General features: G+C 41.5%; 1 protein-coding gene across 1 annotated transcript in view; it reads left to right on the top strand.

Annotated features, from left to right (window-relative positions):
* Positions 1–21,066, top strand: part of LOC115279876 (zinc finger protein 883-like) — a gene marked incomplete at its 5' end in the record, with an annotated part of 44,251 nt that overhangs the window by 13,908 nt on the left and 9,277 nt on the right. Inside the window, 1 exon segment of the mRNA XM_029924377.1 lies at positions 14,125–14,142. Within this exon segment, the coding sequence (XP_029780237.1) occupies positions 14,125–14,142 (18 nt within the window).

Genomic DNA, 21,066 nt, shown 5'->3' with positions numbered 1-21,066 from the left:
AGTGGAGAAAAGACTGACTGGCCCAACATAGCCAGCCTCTCCTCCAGACCAGCACTGTCACCAGACCCTTCCACCAATAGACAACTTTTTCCCCCCTCCCCCCCATTTTTTCTTTCCTCCTCCCCCTCCTCCTTCTTCTTTTTTCCCCCCCCTTGGAATCTGGTAAGAGTTTCACATTTGTGTTCTTTCTCATATATATGTGTGTGTATTGATCTGACTTTCTTATTGTATTCTTGTTCCATCTTTGGTCTTTTCTTCTGCCTTTCTTCTTTTTGTTTTGTTTTGTTTTCTTCCTTTCTGTTTCCTTGGAATCAGCTTTATAGTTTTTTGACTCTTGGTTAGATTTTCCTCCCCCAGTTTTGCTCTTTATATGAATTGAGACTTCCCACACTCTGCCTTTTTTTCCTCAGGGTTCCATCAACAAACCAATCAAAACACACCTAGTCAAACATTTATACTCACAACGACAACAACAATGATGTGATCTGCCAAGAATGAACCAGTGGGATAGAGCAGCCAAAATGCAACAGGAGACTGTACAAAACATACGCCAGGAGAATGTCCTGGAGTGCCAGTCCCTGGACAGTGTTTGACCTCTTATTAATATAGCAGTAGTATCAGGCACAGGCTCCTAACATGCTGTTAAAACACGCAAACGACAGAAACTTGCCAAAGTGACAATCCAGAGGCAGTCTCTCCAAAACAAACGTCAAGAAGTAATCATAGAGAAGAGCTCTAAGCAGATATAAACGATCTATCTGAAGAAGAATTTACAAAAACAGTTACAAGACTAATAGCTGGGCTTGAGAGCCACATAGAAGACACCAGAGAAACCCTTGCTGCAGAAATCAAAGACCTATGAACTAGTCAGGATGGATTGAAAAACGGTATAAAGCGGTGCAGAATAAACTAGATACAATGACAGCAAGGATGGAAGGGAGAGAGGGGAGAGAATAGGTGAAATAGGAGATACAATTTCGCAAAATGATGAAGCTCATAAAGAGAGGGAAAGAAAATTACTGGATCATGAGGGAAAATGGAAGGAACAAAGTGATTTCATGAAATAAGACATTATTGATATTATAGGAGTTCCAGAAAAAAAGGAGAAGAACAAGGGGAGGAAGGTTTGTTTGAACATATTAGGGTTGAACACTTATCCCATCTGAGGAAGGAAACAGGCATGCGAGCCCAAGGGGTACAGAGAATTGCCTTCAAAGACAACAAAACCAGGTCAACACCACAATAGATCACTGTGAAACTTGCAAAGTACAAAGATAAAGAAAGACTTCTGAAAGCAGCTAGGGACAAAATGTCCTTAAACTACAAGGGTAGTCACATAAATTTATTAGCAGAAGTGTCCACTACAACCTATCAGGCCAGAAGGCAGTGGCAGGAAATATTCAATGTGTTGATTAAGAGAAATACTGAGCCAGGATTCCTTTTCCCAGCAAGGCTGTCATTCAGAACAGAAGAAGAGATACAGACTTTCCCAGACAAACTAAACCTAAAGAAGTTCGTGATCACTGGGGCACCTGGGTGGCTCAGTAGGTTAAGAGTCCGACTTTGGCTCAGGGCATGATGTCATGGTTTCTGAGTTGCGGGGCCACATCAGACAGTGTGCAGACAGCTCAGAGCCTGGATCCTGCTTTGGATTCTTACCCCCTACTCTTGGCCACTCCCCTGTTCATACTCTGGTTGGTCTGTCTCTCCAAAATGAATAAATGTTGAAAAAAATTATTCGAATTTTCTGAAATGAGTATGGATAGTCCAGCCTTCCTTTCCCATGTATTAACTTGATAAAAATTCTCCACCGGTTCACTTCCAAATCTGCAAGTGTCCTAAGGTCTAAAATGAGTCTCTTCTAGGCGACTGATACAGGGATTGTGTTTTGTTGTTGCTGCTGTTGTTGTTTTACCTTGTTTTGTTTTATTGTTGTTTTTGTTGCTTTTTAAATCCATTCTGGTGCCTTCTTTCTTTTGACTGAGGCATTTATTCCACTGAAAGTGAGAGTGATGACTCTTAATGACACACAGGACCAAATGGACTCAACTGATATGTTGAAAATATTTCTCCTAAAGCAACAGAATATACATTCTTCCCAAGTGCTCATGGAACATTCTCCAGAATAGGTGCCATAAGGGGTCACAAAGAAGTCCTCCACAGGTATTAAAAGACTGAGTTCATACCACAAATTTTAGATCACAACACTATGACAATGAAACCAACCACAAGATGAAAATTGGAAAGCCCTCCAATACATAGAGGTTAATGAACAGCCTACGATAAGAGGAATGCAATGGGTTAACCAAGCAATTAAAGGAATTTTAAAATGTATGGAAAGAAATGCAAATGAACACGAGACAGTGCATACCCTTTGGATGCAGCAAAGGCAATCCAAGAGGAAAATGCTTTACAGTTTGGGCCTCTCTCGCAAAGCAATAAATGTCCCAAATACACAGCCTAACGGTATACCTACAAGAGACAGGAAAGCAGCAACAAATAACGCTTAATGCTGGCAGACGATGGGAAATAATAAAGATGAGACAGAAATGAAAAATATAGAATCCAAGATAAATTGAGTAGATCAATGAAACCGAGAACTGTTTTTGTTGAAAGAATAAGCAAAATGGATAAAACCCTAGCCAGACTTCATAAAAACAAACAAACAAAAAACAAACAAACAAACAAAAAACAAAAAAGAAAAAAACAGCAAGAGGACCTTAACAGATAAAATCACGAATGAAAGAGGTGAGATTACTACGAACACCACGGAAGTTAAACACATAGAAGAGAATACTATGAAACTGATTTACAACAAACTGGACAATCTGGAAGAAAGGGACAAAGTCCTTGAAACAAACAAACCACCAAAACTCACACTGGAAGAAAAAGTCCATTTGAACAGGTCCATTACAAGCCAAGACATTGAATTGGTTTTGCACATCCCACTCCAAGTAAGAGTCCTGGACCAGATGGCTTCACAGGGGAATTCTACCAGACATTTAAAAGAGAGTGCATATCAATATTCCTCAAAGTGTTCCAAGAAACAGAAAAGGAAGAAAAGCTTCCAAACACATTCTATAAAGTCAGCATTATCTTGATTACAAAGTCAGCAATGAACTATTTACAAAAGAGGCTAGTATCTTTGATGAACCTGGGTTCAGAGATACTCCACAGAAACTATCAAAAGGAGGTAAACAGTACATCAAGAGAATTATGTGGGGCACCTGAGTGGTTCCGTTCCTTGGGTGTCTGACTCTTCATTCTGGCTCACATTATGATCTCACAGTTCATGAGTTCTAGCCCCATGTTGAGTCTACAGTGGGACTATGGACCCGATTTGGGATTTCCTCTTTCTCTTTCCTGCCCCTCTCCTGCTAGTTCTGTCTTTCTCTGTGTCTCTTTCTCACTCCCCAAATAAATAAACAAACATTTAAAAGAAAATAATGATTCACCATCATCAAGTGGGATTTATTTCTGGGCTGCAGCTATGGTTCACTCTATGGATACCAATGTGATAAACTACACTGATGTTAATAAATAAAGGGTAAGAACCATATGGTTCTTTCCATAGATGAAAAGCCCCACAGGTAATATCATGCTTAATAGGGAAAATGGAGAGCTTTTACTCTAAGATCAGGAACATGACACAGATGTCCATTGTCAACATGTTGTGTAAAATAGTATTCAATTCCTAGGCTCAGCAATTAGAGAGCAAACAGAAGCAAAATGCTTCCAATTTGGCAATGAAAATGTCAAAGTTTCTCTCTTTGTAGGTGACATGATACTCTCTCTACATAGAAAACCGGAAAGTCCCAACCAAAAAACTGTTAGAGCTGATACCTGAATTCAGCAAAGTCATGGGATATAAATCAGAGTACAGAAAATGGTTGCATTTTTCACATTATAATGAAGCAGGAGAAATATCAAGGATTTCATCTTATTTATAATTACACCCAAAATACTAAGATACCTAGGTATGAACATACCCAAAGTTGTAAATGATATGTATGCTAAAAACTACGAAGTGCATAAAAAAGGAATTCAAGAAGACAAAAAGAAATGGAAAAAATCCCATGCACATGGATTAGAAGAACAAATATTGTTTTAAAATTTTTTTAATGTTTTATTTATTTTTGATACAGAAGAGATAGAGCATGAGAGGGGGAGGGGCAGAGAGAGAGGGAGACACAGAATCTGAAACAGGCTCCAGGCTCTGAGCCAGCCGTCAGCAAAGAGCCTGATGCGGGGCTCGAACCCACGAACGTGAGATCTGACCTGAGCTGAAGTCGGAGGCTTAACCAACTGAGCCACCCAGGTGCCCCAAGAACAAATATTGTTAACATGTCAAAACTACCCAAAGCAATCTATGCATGTAATCTCAGCTCAATCAAAAGAACACCATCATTATTCAGAGAGCTAGAACAATCCTAAAATTTGTATGGAACCACAAAAGACCTCAGTAGCCTAAGTGATGTACTCAAAGGAACCATGGGGTGAGGCATGACAATTCTGGACTAGAAAGTGTATGACAAAGTTATAATCCTCAAGACATTATGGTATTGGCACAAAAACAGACATACAGATCCATGGATTAGAAGAGAGAATAAAGAAACAGACCCACACATATATGGCCAACTCATCTTCCACAAAACACAAAAGAGTATCCAAAGACAAACAGACAGTCTGTTCACCAAATGTAGCTGGGGGAACTGGAAGTGACATGCAGAAGAATGAAATTCAGTAATGTTCTTCCACCATACAAAACAAAAAATTCAAAATGGATGAAAGACATAAATATGAAACAGGAACCCAATCAAACCCTAAGGAGAAATAGGCAGGAAACTTCTGTAACCTAGGCCTGAGCCAATTCTTACTTGACATGTTTCTAGGCAAGGGAAATAAAAATAAAAATAAACATTAGCTCTTGGCACCTTATTAAAAAATTAAAAATAAATAAAATAAAACCAAAAAATACAAACTTCTGCATAGCGAAGGAAACAATCAACAATATTCAAAGGCAATAGATGGAATGGAGAAGATATTTGCAATCGACGTATCAGATAATGGTTAGTATCCAAATCTAGAGAGAACTTTCAAACTGAACACCCAGAAACCAAATAATCTACTGAAGAAGTGGGCAGAAGAAATGAATAGACACTTTTCTAAAGAAGACATCCAGAGGGCTAACAAACATGAAAAGGTGCTCAACATTACTCATCATCAGGGAAATACAAATCAAAACCACAATGAGATTCCATCTCACAAGTGTCAGGATGGATTAAATTACAGGCATCTGGGTCGATTGACTAAATTGAGCTTCAAACTCTTCATTTCAGCTCCGGTCATGATCTCCCTGCTTTTCCGTTCAAGTCCCATGTCAGGCTCTGCTCTGAAAGTATGGACTCTGCTTGGGATGGTCTCTCTCTCCCTCTCTATATGTCCTTCCCTCAAGCATGCTGTCTCTTCTCTCTCTCCATATAAATAAACCTAAAGAAAAGAAAAAGAAAAGGATTGGCTAAAATTAACAATATAAGAAACAACAGATTGACAAGGATGCAAGAATGGGGTACCCTTTTGCACTGTTGGGGGGAAAGCAAACTGGTGCACGTGCTTTGGAAAACAGTATATAGATTCCTCAAAAACCTGAAAAGAGTACTACTCTATAATGCAGCATTATACGGCTATTTACTTATCCAAAGGATAGAAAAGAACTAATTTGAATGAGTGCATGCAATCCAATATGTACAGCAGGTCTATCAAAGATAGCCCTATTATGGAAAGAACCCAATCGTGTATCAACTGATGAATGGACACAGGAGATGTCACATATAAAAGAGGTCATACGTATGACAATATAGATAGTGTGTGTACACACAATCACACACTAGAGTTTTACTCAGCAATAAAAAGAATGAAATCTTGCCATTTGCAACAACATGGATGGACATGAGGCTATTTTGCTAAGTGAAATGAGTCACTTGCAGAAAGACATATCATATGATTTCACTCAGAATTGGAAAAATGCAACAGATGAAAAAGGAAAAGGAAAGGGAAAACGCCATAAAAAGAGAAAGGGAAGCAAACCCCAGATGACTCTTAGATACAGAGAACTGGGAGTTGTTGGAGCAGAGGTGGGTGGGGGGATGGGTGAAATGGTAGGCACTGGAGAGGGCACTTTTGTACATGAGCACTGGGTGTCCTATGTAGGAGGTGAATCTCGGGGTACTACTCCTGAAACCAATACTCCACTTTCTGTTACCTAACTTTAATTATGAAATAAATAAGCACAAAAAATATCTATAGATGGACCAAATTCTTCAATCACAATATTTAAATTGGCTGAATGGAAAGAAATGCAAGACACATATATAAGTTGCCTTCAAGAGATTCACATCAGCTTTAGGAGCTCATTCTAAATGAAAGTGCTGGTGTGGAAAAAGATATGCTGTGCAAATGGAAACCGAAGGAAAGCCAGGCAGCGATGCTTACATCAGGCAAATAGACTTTAAGCCGAGGTCTCTACTCATAATGACATAGAAAGGTCATTAGGAAATAATGGGTCATTTATGCAGGGTTTGTAGCTATGTGGCGTTTAGAAGAACACATTAAGGTTTTCCCCCCAAGTTGGTTTTAGGACATGAATAGGGTGTTTCTGTAATTTATGTTGTAATTTCCACTGTTCAAACCAACACCTCTTCCCATAAATATTGGTGTATATGTAGGTTCCTCCATGAGACCTTGTATAAGGTTTATGAACATCTTTAGCTGAAGGTTCCGTAAATGGCTAGTTGATATTCAAAAACCTTTTTGTCTGATTGAGGGTTGGGTGGAAAATGCGAAATGACAGTTTCAGAAGGACCTCTTGTTTTCAGATTTTGATGAGTGTGGGAGAATACTATTTTGAGGAAAATCATGGTCTTTTACTGTAACCAGGAGTGCATAGTTTTTCTGAACCAACTTGTATAGGCTAATTTACAGTACTCTGTTTTCTAACCTTTTGCTATTAAACACTATAATTTTACCTCACATTTTATTTAATTTATATTGTTATCTAGCATTTTAATTTCCAAAGGAGTTATTTGTCCTTTCAGGCAGGTTGCCATAATACCCCTCTGTAAGGTTTCTGATATTAATTTGGGGGCAGTATTTCCCTGCTTACAATTGCGTTCGAAAAATAAGGGCAGCTACTTCAGTCAAGCACCGTCCTTCCTTGGCTTCAACATCGTCTCTATAAAAATGTTTCCACTCTCCCGTATGAAAAGATTATGCTTAACCATTGGAATAGGCAAACAACTGGCCAGGTTAACTAAACATTTGAGTATATACACACATAATTCTATGCGCATTATACCTGACATGTTCTAGGAGACTGTATCTTTGATGTTCTCAACAAAAATCAAAAGAAAACTCTTGGGGAGCCTGGGTGGTTCCGTTGGTTAAATGTCCAATCGTAGCTCAGGTCATGATCTCCCAGTTTGTGGGTGTGATCTGTGTGTTGAGTTGTGTGCTGACAGATCAGAGCCTGGAGTCTGCTTTGGATTCTGGGTCTCCCTGTCTCTCTGACCCTCCCCTGCTAACACGCTGTCTCTCTTAAATAAATAAAACATTAAAATTTTGACAAAAATCAAAACTCCTAATTATATGAGGTGATGGGCATGTTAATTAGATTGTTACAATCATGCCATACTGTATAAATATATAATATGTTGTTACTTGAGCAACTACTGAATCTGCCGGAAAGGAAACAGGATTCTGGGTGAAGGCTTGTGATAAACAGGATTGAATAGGAAAGGTAGAAATGAAGGCACTAAAATACATGGTCAGTCCTCTGCTCCTATATATCTGCTTCTGGGTGCTTGGAATTGTGAGCACCTGCCCTGGGAGATGAAAGGAACAATGACTGAGAATCTTAGAATCTTACCTCCTATAATCTATCCTAGGAAAGGAGATCCCAGGAACAGTCCAGACCTGGACACAGTCTAAGTAGGGTGTGGATCTGGTTTGTGCCAGGGAGGGAGCTGGCGGCAGGCTCCATTGTCCCTGCCTTTGGGTCCTTCCTGCTGTGTCAGTCCTAAGCCTGCCCAGAGAAATGAACACTTAGAGTTCATATCATATTAATCTCTGTAGGCCCTTTTCTTTCTATTTCATAAATAAAATAAAATGCAACTTACATAAACAGATTATTCCGGGACAGTTATGTTAGAAAACTTATATTCTTAATGAGAATGTAAAATAATTGCCTCTACCACTTCTACCAAAAACTCTTAAAATGAAAAAAAAAAAAAGAAAACCTCTTAGATTCATGGATGACCCACCAGAAGCGACACCAGACCTCACACCACAACACAGAAAGGAAACTGGCCCAACTGCAGCCACGTCCCCTATATACCACCTCTTCCCCTCATTCTCTCCACAATCCTGAATTCAACAATATATCCATTTGCTGTATTCTTAAAATTTCTATGTGGTAGGAATCATGACTCTTCATCTGTTTTTTGAATGACGCGATGCCATCCCATCAATCCGTTTCTATCTGTTTGCAAGTCAATACATGCTCAGTGTTTTCAAAATAGTAGAAGGAGCTTAGAATGGGTCCTAAATGGGTACCATGAAGGACATTCCTTCTATGGAATGAGGAGAGGACACTGGATGACCAACTCCTCGTTCTTTGAGATGGAAGCAGGTTCAGATTCTGAGGACTGCCTAACCCGGTCTACATAGAACATCCACAAATATGCCAAGGAGGCTGTGTTACTGCAGAGAGTGTCCCTGGTGAGACTGACCCCATGACCCCATAGGGATTCAGTTGCTAGAAATCGTAGGCTGATCTGGGCCATCAGTCCTGCCCTGGAAGAGCAGTGTCCTTGATGCAGGTGTGACATGTCCTGTCCCTGAACAGAACATTCTAGAGTTAAAAGCCCCTGTTTCAGTGAACACAGATGACATGGTGTGGGCATGATTCTAGATATTTTGTGGTTTTAACCTTGCGTTGGTGAAGGATCTCCTCCCCCCTGGGGTTGCATTAAGACAGGACCTACTCTGGCAGAATTTATGGCCAATGCTTGATGCCACTTAGAGATTCCCCACTGACCAGGAGGAGCCCCAGTTTCTTGAAGGACCATCAAACATGTTAACAGCCATTGTGAACCTGTCTTCAAAGCCCCATGCCCAGGTCAATGTTAAGCAAAGAAAGCATCTCATATTGAAAGATATAGATTCAGGAACCTGGGGGCTTAGTCAGTTAAGTGTCTCTGTCTTGGTTTCAGCTCAGGCCATGATCTCATGGTTCACGAGTTTGAGCCATGCCTTGCACTCCACACTGTCGGTACAGAGCCTGCGGGGTGTTCTCTTTCCCTTCTGTATCTGCCCCTACAGTGTTGTTTCTCTCTTTCTCAAAATAAAGATTTAAGAAAAGGAAAATATACATTCCAAATGATTTTGAGTAACAGGAGAAATTGTTTTCATTCCTGATGAGACTCTGACCTTATCTCCTTGAACCATTAGACAACATAATTGTATAGATAATTATACAATAATTATTAAAGGATTCATTATATAGCTCTCATCTGTGATCCAAAACTGAAATAGATTCTATTATTCACAATTTAACCTACCATGTGAGTCCCTTATAAATCCACATAACACCCAAGGCATGAATATGTAAACAAGTGACATGGACAAAATCAGACTACATTTTCCTCAGGAGATGGGGGAGATTTATCAATCCTCCATGACACAAGGAAAACCAGAATACACGGATATAGGAACGAGACTCCAAAGCAAACTCTAATCTCAGTGCAGGGCCCCATGCAGAATATCATCTTTCCCTCTGCCTCTCTCCCCACTTCTTGTTTCTCCATGTCTAGTTAATTAAGTGAATCGTTGCTTAAAAAACATGGGGTTTCTTAAATTTACAGGATGTATGAAAAAAGATTCTACAAAAAGGAAGAATAATATGTTTTGTCCCTTGACTGTGTGTGTGTGTGTTGACCTATGTAAACATTTAGAATCTAGTTATTATTAATGCTAGAAAGTACTGTTGTTGCCTTTTTGCTTTAACCTGAGGACTATGGAACTGCTTATGAACCCTTTCGTTTCTTGCCCTTTGATCACTTTTTCCATGGAATTCTACCTCTTTATTATTTCCTAATACCTTGTTAGAAATGCAGACTCAGTTCCCATTCTAACTCCGGAATCAGACAGAACGTGATCTCCACATCACTGTCATGAACTTCTAATTCAGATAAGAATGTGATCAGTGGATGGGCGCCTGTACAGGGGGCTCAGTCAGTGAAGTGTCCCATTTCTGCTCAGGTCATGATCGCCCAGATCGTGACTCCAAGCCCTGTGTCAGACTCTCTGGTAACACCTTAGAGCCTAGAGCCTGCCCTGGATTCTGTGTCTCCTCCTCCCTCTGCCTGCCCCTCCCCTGCTCAAGCTCTGTTTCTTTCTCTCAAAAATAAATAAACATTCAAAAAACTAAGAAATATGTTATTGGATAACTACATTTCTAACCCAATAATACTCTCCATCTAAGAAATAGTCACGGGAGCGTCTGGGTGGATCATTCAGTTAAGCTTCGGCTTCGGCCCAGGTCATTATTTCACGTTCGTGGGTTCGTGCCATGTGTCTGGCTCTGTGCTGACAGCTCTCTGGGAAAAAAAATTAAAAAATTTAAAAAAAAAAAGAAATAGGAACAACTTATACTGTTTGATATAAATGCAGTCCTCAAACGTGTGTGTGCCTCTGTTGGCACCTTCAGTTCACAGTTTATCTTGAACAAAGACAGAGTATTTATAGTCGTTCTGTGAATCATATGCCGTCTTGTTACCTCAAGGAAAAAGAATATATAAAGTATATAACTGTTAAAAATGATAATCCTGAAGAAACAGGAATCTCACCTAAGCCAGACCATTATCCCAGCTTCTCCCTTTCATCTGAGGTACCATTATGAACACTACCCGTGACCACTTGCTAACTATGACATTTATCACAGGGGCTGCTGCCATTCAGGGATGTGGCCATAGAATTCCCACAGGAACAGTGGATGCCTGAGCCTTCTGCAGCGGGAGCAGTACAGGGATGTTGCCAGAGTCCAGCTCCAGCAGGTGCATGGCTCCCTGAAGGATGGACGGTGTTGATGAAAGAGTGTGAGAGAGCCTCGGTTTCTTTCTTTCTCATCACCAGGCAGGCCGCTCTACCCTTACCTGAGAGTCAGCTTTATTTATTGAAAAAAATGTCTGGGGTACAAAACAGATGTGGCAATTGCCTTAAACAATCATTTCTGATAACAAATTGTTTGCTATGTAACATGTCTCAGAACATAGATTAGTGGAAGACCCATGCATAATCTTTACCAATAGGTGACTAGATGTTCCTCACATGGGATAGGAAGGGATCTTTGGCATTCAAATACAAGGCAAAGGTTTGAGCATAGCAAAGCAAGCATTAGGTCTGTGTGAGCAGAGGTCAATAGCCTGTTTTCTTGAGGAAAAGAAAAAGAGGTTTTCTCAGGATATACACATTTGCTCCTATAAACACAAAAGAAGAAACTCCTATAACAAGTTTTTTCACAAGGTACAATTCACATATTTTGAACATAAGGAGGCAAGTCACTCCTGATATCAGTCAGGAGTGTTGGCGTCGGTGCTCAAGCAGAAATTGAGTGGGAGTTGAGTGGGTGTAGACGCAGGTCGTCATCTGATGGTGGGAGGGCCTTGCAAACGCACGTGCCTCACAAGGAGATTTTTCCTCCACTTATGAGTTCAAAGAGACCCAGCTTTCTGCAAGATGTGATATTAGAGTGTCTGTTTTGGCCTGGCCGGCAGGGCGGTAAATCAGGTCACAGGTTCGTGAGGGAGGGAGAGAGAATAGGGGGGCAGGAGACACAGACAGCGGAGGCAAGACAAGCGTTTCTGTTCAAGCCTCAGTTTATTGAGAAATCACCCACACCTATATAGGAATCACAGCGGGAAGCTGACCTAGGTTGGTTGCTAGGAAACAGGGTCAAATGATTATTAGAAAAAGGGGAATCTGAAACCGAAATTACAAACACGGCAACTAAAGGAGAGCCCAGACTTGCAGTCTGGGACGCTGGGCAGGGGTGCGATTGACACCGCATAAGCCCGAGTGTGGTTGATCTTTTGTTCTACTGGCTTCTCCCGTCTGCCCATCTCCAATCCCTGAATTGGGAAATACACATCCCTGGCCTGTAGACCGTTAATCTTGTTTTTCTGGCTGCACCCCACAGGAAGTGACATATCCTTGCCTGAGGCGGCCGAACATGGCAGCTCCCTACATTACAGAACCACAAACACCTCCTCTTCTTGGTTGAAGATAATAAGGTGCCAACTGAGCCACCCAGACGCCCCGTCACATTATATTGAGGTCCCAGTAAGTGTCTGGCATTTCATACTCCATCTCCTAGGTGAAGCTATCCTAGAGCTGAACAGGTCTATGCTGGCCAGAGCTCTTCTTAATTGCATCCAAAAGATAAATTTCACCCCAAAAGCCAAACTAATGTAGGAAAGGAAGACCAAAGTTAGAGGCATCACAATTGAAGACTTCAAATTGTATGACAGAGCTGTACTCATTAAGACAGTATGGTATTGGCGCAAGAACAGACCCATAAGTTAGTGGAACAGAATAGAGAATCCTGCCAGAGTCCAGCTCCAGCAGGTCTAGGGTTCCCTGAAGGATGGACAGTGTGGTGATAAGGAGTGAGAGAGCCTTGGGTTTCTTTCTGATCACCAGAGAGGCACTGCTGCTCTGTCTGATACTCTAGCATTATTTGTGGTGAAAGGTACAAGGAGTAGAAAGAGCAGTAAATGATTTCTCATAGATACATTTTACAATTTCCCGGACATGGATTCTGCAGGAGTTACAATTCTAGTAGTAATGAAAAACGTACCTACAGTCACTGATGCAATTATATGGGAAGGGCAGGTATTATTTAACACCAAGATTTGCAAAACCCCAGGTATAGCCCTAAGGAAGGGACTTTTAACCAAGAGGCAAGTAGCATTGTTTAGTAAAGGTCAGTTTTTGATGAGTAAGAGTCATTAGGCTGTTATCACTCAAAGAGAAAGTTCCCAGAAAAACACGATTACCTGGAGACAAAATGCCTGCTCTCACAGTCCCAAAGACGATCGATACATTGTACCACTGTAGTGACTTTTGCAACTACATCCAGGCCTAGAAGGTAGTCAGTTATCAGTTAATTGCTCAGCTAAGTGGAAAGTTATATGTTGCTTGCCTTAGTCGCATGAGGGTGTATCTAGTTTGCTCATCTTTTCCCTGACCAGGTGCAATCATACCTCACCAATAGGGCAGCGGGACAGGATGCTCCTGACACTAATCTGCAAAGTTCTCTGAGGTTTGTTGCCCAAGCAGAAATGAAAGGTACAGAAGTGTCGATTTAGGTTGGTGTCTGGGAGCAAGAGACCATGAAAACCTGCCATAACCTCACCAGGAATTTTTACTCAACTGATGAGTTCAAACAGCTCCCAACAGAACGCAGGAATGGACCCACATATCTATGATCAACTCATCTTTGACAAAGTAGGAAAGAAATTCCAATGGAAAAAAGACAGTCTTTTCAGCAAATAGTGCTGGGAAAACTGGACAGCAACATGCAGAAGAGTGAAACTGGACCATGTTCTTATACTACATGAACAAATTAATTTAACATGAATGAAAGACCTAAATGTGAGAGGGAAATCATCAAAATCCTAGATGTGAACACAGGCAGCAACCTCTTGGACTGTGGCTACAGAAATTTCTTACTAGACTTATCTCTGGAGGTAAGGGAAATAAAAACAATAATGACCATTGGGACATCATCAAGATAAACAGTTTCTAAACAGTAAAGAAAACAATCAACAAAGCTAAGCAGCCCCAAATGGACTGGAAGAAGATGTATGTCAATGATAAATGCAACAAAGGGTTAGTATCTATAACCTATTAGGAACTTACTGTGTAAATCTATGGTACTAATTATCCAATGAAGAGATGGGCAGAAGACCCAAAGAGACATTTTCCAAAGAAGGCTTCCAGATGGCTGACCCAGGAAAAGATGCTCAACATCATTCATCATCAGGGAAATACAAATCAATATCACAGTGAGATACCACCTAACACCTGGTGGCTGAAAAAAACACAATTCCAGAAACAACAGGTGTTGGCAAGGATGCAGAAAATGGGGAACACTTTTGCACAGCTGGTGGGAATGCAAACTGGGGCAGCCACTCTGGAAACCAGTATGGAGAATCCTCAACAGATTACAAATAATATTACTCCAAGACCCAGCAATTTTACTACTAGATATTTATCCAAAGAATGCAGAAGTGCTGATTTGAAAGGGCACCTGATCTTCAAGGTTTCTAGCTGGTCTATGTTGAATACTCAAAAAGCCTAAATGTCCATTAGCTGATGAATATATAACGACAATGTGATATAGATGTACAATAGAATATTACTTGGCGATCAAAAAGCAGGAAATCCTGTCCATGGCAACAATGTGCATGGAAGTAAAGTCGACTGAATTATGCTACGTATAATAAGTCAATCACACAAGGACATTTATCATATGATTTCAATCATATGTGGAATTTAAGAAACAAAACAGATGAACATAGGGGAAGGGTTAGAAATAGAAGGTAAAAAAAAAGAGAGGGAGGCAAACCACAAGGCACTCTTAAAAACGGAAAATGATTTGAAAGTTTCTGGGGGGACAGGTGTGTGGGGCATAGGCTAATAGGGATTAGACATCAAAAAGGACACTGGTGAGATGAGCCCTGAGTGTCATATGTAAGTGACGAATCCCTGGGGTTTAGTCCTGAAACCAGTACTACTGAGAATGTAAAGTAACTTGAATTTCTGTTCTTTATTTTTGTAAGTTTATTCATCTATTTTGAGAGTGAGTGAATACGGTGGGGGGCAGAGAGAAAGAGAGAATGAATCCCAAGCAGGATCCATGCTGTCCGCTCAGAGCCCAACGTGGGGCTCAAACTCACAAACCCTGAGATCACGAGGGGAGTCAAATCCAAGAGTCAGATGCTTAATCAATTGAGCCAGTGACGCACCCCCACTGACTTGAATTTAAAAAAATAAATCAAAGAAAAAGAAATAAGGCCAAAAATAACCCCCAAAAGATGCATGCACCCCTGAGTATTAATGGCGGCATTATTTACAATTACTACAAAATGGAAGCAATCCAGTGTTCATCACTAGATGACTGGAGAAAGAAGATGTGGTAGATACAGACAATGGAATATTACTCAGCCATAAAAATGTAGGAGTTGTTCTCTGTCCTCATCATTGCCTACGTGTTCATCTTGTAGAACATTGTGTGTGAGGCTTATGGAGGTGGAGACCCTAGCCTTACATAAAGACATCAACAGTGATATTTAATATCAATTAACAGTATATATATTAGTTTTCTTACTGTTTTACAACTTTGCATTTAAATACTACATTAGACACCGAATTCCTATCATTTTGAACTGCAGAAACTATATTTTAGCCTATCATTATAAGTAAGTAGTTGTGCTTTTTTTTTTAGTAGTTGTGTTTTTTAAACGATTTTTTATTTATTTTTGACAAGTGGTTCTTAAGAAAATGTAACAATATTTATAGTACTGCATTACGACAATGACTGTGATACTGTATGCCATTAACAATTTTATTATGAGCCACTCATTAGTGTATGGGCTCGCCTACCTTGAAGCCACTGTATTGATTGTACCAGGCTACATAGTGCAATTATATTGCCGCATCCTCATTATCAACGCATGAATCGTATACCTCTCAATAAATGTGAGTTTCTGGGGCACGTGGGCGGCTCAGTCAGTTAAGCGTCTGACTTCCACGGGGGTCATGAGCTCATGGTTGGTGGGTTGGATCCCTGCATTGGGGTCTGTTCTTACAGCTCAGAGCCTGGAGTTTGCTTTGGATTCTGTGTCTCCCTCTGTCTGTCCCTGACCCATTCATATGCAAAGAAGCATTTTAAAATATCTCTTGGAAAAAAAAATATCTCTCAGTCAAAAATGAATAAACATTAAAATAAATAACAAAATATGAATTTCTTTTCCATGTAAAAACAAAGATAAGGTTTACATTCTTTGATGAAGAGTGAGGGTTGCTGGGGTCTTGCTGGTGACATTTTAAAACTCCTGGCACACAGATGCAAATCCACACTTGGGGTTTTGTTACTTCCTTTGAAACGTCTCCTGTGGGACCCCTAGGTGGCTCAGTCAATCAAGTGTCCAGCTTCGGCTCAGGTCATGATCTCACGGTTAGTGGGTTCGAGCCCTGCATCGGGCGCTGTGCTGACAGCTCAGAGCCTGGAGCCTGCTTCAGACTCTGTGTCTCCCTCTCTTTCTGACCCTCCCCTGATCACACTGTTTCTCTCCTCTCTCTCTCTCTTAAAAATAAATAAAATGCATTAAAAATTTAAAAAAAAGAAAAGAAGAACGTCTCCTGGAAGATTACTTTTTGTATGACTGTGATTCAGATCACTGGTGTAAGGGGAAAAAGCAGGGATTTCTAATTGTTGAAAAAAAATCCTCCTGATGCTTCATATCTTCAGCTTTAGTGTCCCCTTCATAAGGTGCCACCATCCTTTACCTTAGATGAGTGACAACTCTAACTATTGGGTGACATTACATGCTATTGGCTACTTCCTAAATTCTAATTTTTGCTCCTTGTTATTTGTCAATAATACTTGGAAGTGGAGGGCTTTTTAAAAAAATTAATGTATTATTTCTTTATTGTATTATTCCTTTTAGAACAAATATCTATGATTTATTCAGGATTTTGAGGGTTACAATTTCTCTTACCCTTATTTGAGAAATCTGTTAATCATGCTTCCACTTGTAGGACAGTTTCCACAACATTAATTAATTTTGTTTCTGTTTTTGATTTATGTTTCAGGTTTGTTGGTAACAGTTTCCAACTCAGTACATTTAAACACGGGGTTTAAATCAGACGGGAAACTGCCCAATGTCCGTTGCCATTACTTTACGTGTATTTTTGTCTGTATTCATATTACCCATACATTCTTTGCTCGTGATTTACCTTGCTTGTTTCTTTTCTTGGTTAGTGTGCTCAGTGGTTGTTTTCTCCTGACTCTGATGTGTGGAAATACTTCAAGGCTTATGTCAGGGAAATGTGGGGCAAAGCGAGCAGGTACCTGCAGGGAGGCGGTGAAGGACAAGTCTGTCACTGCCCTGGAGTCAATCAGGGCGGGGGGACTTTCTGGCTCAGGACAGTCCTGTGGCTGGTTCCAGTTCCCCTCAGGGGTGTTTTGTTCTCAGGGGCTCCCTCCTGAGTCAGTGACAAGCTGGAAGGGACCCAGTGTGAAAGTTTGAAGCCAAAATTGAGGCAGCCAAAGTCTTCTTTCCTGCCCTCAATTTTGTCAGCCATGAGTGGCAGAACTGGGTCTGTCTGAGGCCATTGGAGCCAGGTGCTCTTGGATCCTTGGGTCCTGCTTCCAAAGTAATTACCACACTCTATCTAATAAACACACCCCTCATCTCCCACAGTTAAGAAGTGTGTACATGTCTGTGTGTGTGTTGAGAATACTTAGCTTAGCCTCTCCTAGCAAATTTTGGTTAATTTTAATTAAGAACTTTTTAAAATAGTTTTTTTTGTTTTTGAGAGAGACAGAAAAAGAGAGAGAGGGTGAGAAAGTGAGTAGGGGAGGTGTAGAGAAAGAGGGAGACACAGAATCTGAAGCAGCTCCAGCCGCTTAGCCGTCAGCACAGAGCCTGACGCAGGGATTCAAACCCTCAGACTGTGACATCATGATTGGAGCCGAAGTTACATGACCAACGCACTCACTCACCCAGGCACCTTACCCCTAGCAAATTTCAAGTGTACAATAGTGTTAACTCTAGTCACCATGCTGTAAACGTTCAGTGCCTACACAGCCTGCACCAGTAAACCTTTTACCATGTGATCCAATGTCTGAACATTTCCCTGTCCTTAGCCCCTGGCAACAAACATGCCAATCTTTATAATTTTGTCTTTTGTAGATTCCACTTATATGTGATTTTAATGAGGGACTTTCCAATCTTTCCCAATCTTGTTCCTTTCCCCCTTGTTTCTTCTCAGGTCTGGCACTTACTGGCTTTGAAAGGACACAGATCTAAGCCAAACTGAAGGCATGACAGGCTTTAAGTTTCCCCTCTGATCTAGAAGGCCTAAGTATCCGTTTCCCTGAAACTATCAGGCAGTTACACATTGTCTCAGGCAGGAGAGACCATGCTTGTAACACCCAATCAGGAAAGGCCAGCTCCCACTCTCCACAGACTCCAGGGTAAGGCCTGCAGATAGAAACTTTAGATAAGACCCAGTTACCTAATGTTCACATTAACCTGTCAAGTGCCAAACAAGACCCTAGGCTCGCTCTGTAACTGGTTGATTTTAAAGGTCCTCTAAATCTTGTAATTGGATCCCACCAAAGAAATGAATGCTCTAAACAATGTATGTGGTTAAAATTGCTGCCAATACTGTTGTACAATCATGACTGGATCACTGTACCTGTGTCACAATTTCTTGTAACTCCCCCTTCCCAAACCCCAGAACAACCCTGCTCAGCGCTTCTTCGGGGCTCACAGCAGGGATCCACTGCGCTGGTAAAGGCTGTGAGCCCGAGCCCATAATAAAGCCCTTTGCTTTTGCAGGCGTGACTCAGTCTCCCTGGCCTTTGAGGGATACTGTGATCTGGGCAATACAGCTTCATGACCAGATGCTGGGTTTCCCATTCCTGATCATCTCTTTCCATTGTACTGTTATGGAATCTGGACTGGATCACCAGGGGAGAACCCAGCGCACTCTGAGATCTTGGAAGGGAGGAGCTTTATTTTACACTTGTAGGCTCAGAGGAGATCATTTTCCAGGGTCTGAGCTCAGAGCATCCACAGAGGGAATAGTTTATGGGCTGTTACTCCGCATTCCTCATTAATGTCTGCGACAAGGAGGGCAGGAAGAAGAACCAGAAGGGGGAGCCTTTGATCAGGGACAGGTATTTCCTTATCAGTCCTGTGGGCCATCTTAATCCAATTTTTCCCTAGTAGTATGAGAAGTGGTCCAAGGCCATACTGTTCCTTGTGGTCTTAGGTTTTATAGTCTTCTACTAATTTTTATGTAGGTCTTTAGTCAAATTTCTGAGGGGAGCCTGAAGAGCGGCTGGTAGTGTCTGTCACATTCCTTTGAGGAACCACACACCTGAGGGGGGTTTGGCTGTCCTCAGACACTCCCAGCAGTGTTCTAAAATGTGTCCTTTCCCCACCCAGAGATCTCAGGTCCTAATCTTTTCATTTCTGCCTACTGAATCCAATCGTTTGCTACATAATTCTAAGTGAGGCCCAGGGTAAGGCAGGAAGGCTTCCCATTAATTACTGAGAGTTGAGAGGTGCCTGAGTAACTCAGTCATTTCACCTTCTGACTTGGGCTCAGGGCATCCTGCTAGGGTTTGTGGGTTTGAGCGCCCTGTAGGGGTCTGTGCTGACAGCTCAGAGCATGGAGCAGCCTTCAGAATCTTTGCTTGTCTTTCTGCCCCTTACCCTCTCATGCTGTCTCTTTCTCTCAAAAAAGAAATAAATATTATAAAAGTTTTTTTGAAAATATGAGCGTTGATGGAGGCTTTTCATCAAGGAGAGGTAACAGGCCTCCTGTACAGGAGCTGGGGAGGGTCAGGTCCAAGTAAGTAGCACACCTTCTCTCTGCTCAAGCAGAATTCCTGGGCTTCTGTGGGAGGGGAGGCCCCTGAAAGGTGAAAAGGGAGGAGCTTCAGGGATTGGTCACCAAGAGGGAGCTCACACCTTCTGAATAGCTGACACAAAGGACTAAGGAACTGAGCCTTTTCTGCATCTCAAAGTCCTGTCTGCCTGCAAGCAATTTACTGGGGAGAGGCTCTGTTGCTGGATTTACAGACATTTTCTCCTACTTCAGCTGGGATTTCCTACAAGATCTTCTGAGGAAGAAATCTAGAGAAAAGGTGGAAGAGAAATGGCGGGTTCTCAGGTGAGCCTTTCGCCCCCGGCTGGGGCCCTGTGTCTTTTCCTGGGGAAATTCCATGCATGTAGAAACTGCAGGGCGCCTGGGTGTCTCAGCCAGGTGAGACTCAGACTCTTGATTTGAGTTCGGCCATGATCCCAGGGGTCTGCGATCCAGGCTTGAGTCCGGGTTCCCGCTGAACTTGGAGCCTAGTTTAATTCTCTTTCTCTTCCTCTGTCTCTCCTCTCCATTTGCTCTCTCTCTCTCTCTCTCTCTCTCTCTGTCTCTCTTTCTCTTTCTCTCTGAGTCTAACAACATCCCTCCTAACCTTGTAATGAGAGACCACTTCTTCAGACTGCTGTTTGTGTGTTAGCATATAAGGGAGACAAAGAAGTAAAACATTATAAAAAACGATGCCATGTGGTGCTCAGGGCTCAGGTTATTGGGTACGAACCCAATTGAGTGATGTCGCCTGGAATGAAGTCCTTTCCCGGAAAGGAAATCCTTGGTTGAGAATTTTCCTACAATAGAAAAAATTTTTTTAAAGTCAACAATTTTCTTTTTAGTTGTGATGTTTCTGCTTTATGTTTTCACCCAGTTTTTAACCTCAGAAATGACACGCAAGGTGAGGTGATTAGAACACTCCTCCTCTGTACCCCAGAACTCTGTGCCTTGTCCCCAACCCGGCTTCCCGTAGGAAAACAACGAATGTCAGTTAGAAGGAAAAGTCCAGCAAGTATTGATCATATTGCCGTTGTGACGGATCCAGAGCGGGTGTGTGTGTTGAGTCCAAGCTTCCTGTTGCTGGTGGGGTCGGGTCCCGGGATCGCGCTCACGGAACACGGTTCCCATTTAGGTCTGATCTCAATGCCTTCTCTGCTCTGGGTAGAGTAGGTATGAAAGTGCACAAACATAAGGTGGCAACCAGGACAGAATAACCGACTCGGTAGGACGTGGAAAAGATACCTCAGAATATTCTGATATCACCAGACATGGAAGGTATATGTGATTGAAGTCTGTAAAAATCCACCGTATCCTCAAAGTTGTTTAGATTCTGACTTA

This window comes from Suricata suricatta, chromosome 16 (assembly GCF_006229205.1).
Source record: "Suricata suricatta isolate VVHF042 chromosome 16, meerkat_22Aug2017_6uvM2_HiC, whole genome shotgun sequence".
In the NCBI taxonomy this organism is placed as follows: domain Eukaryota; kingdom Metazoa; phylum Chordata; class Mammalia; order Carnivora; family Herpestidae; genus Suricata; species Suricata suricatta.
Note: the sequence above shows the minus strand (reverse complement) of the source record. Positions and strands in the feature narration are given on the sequence as shown.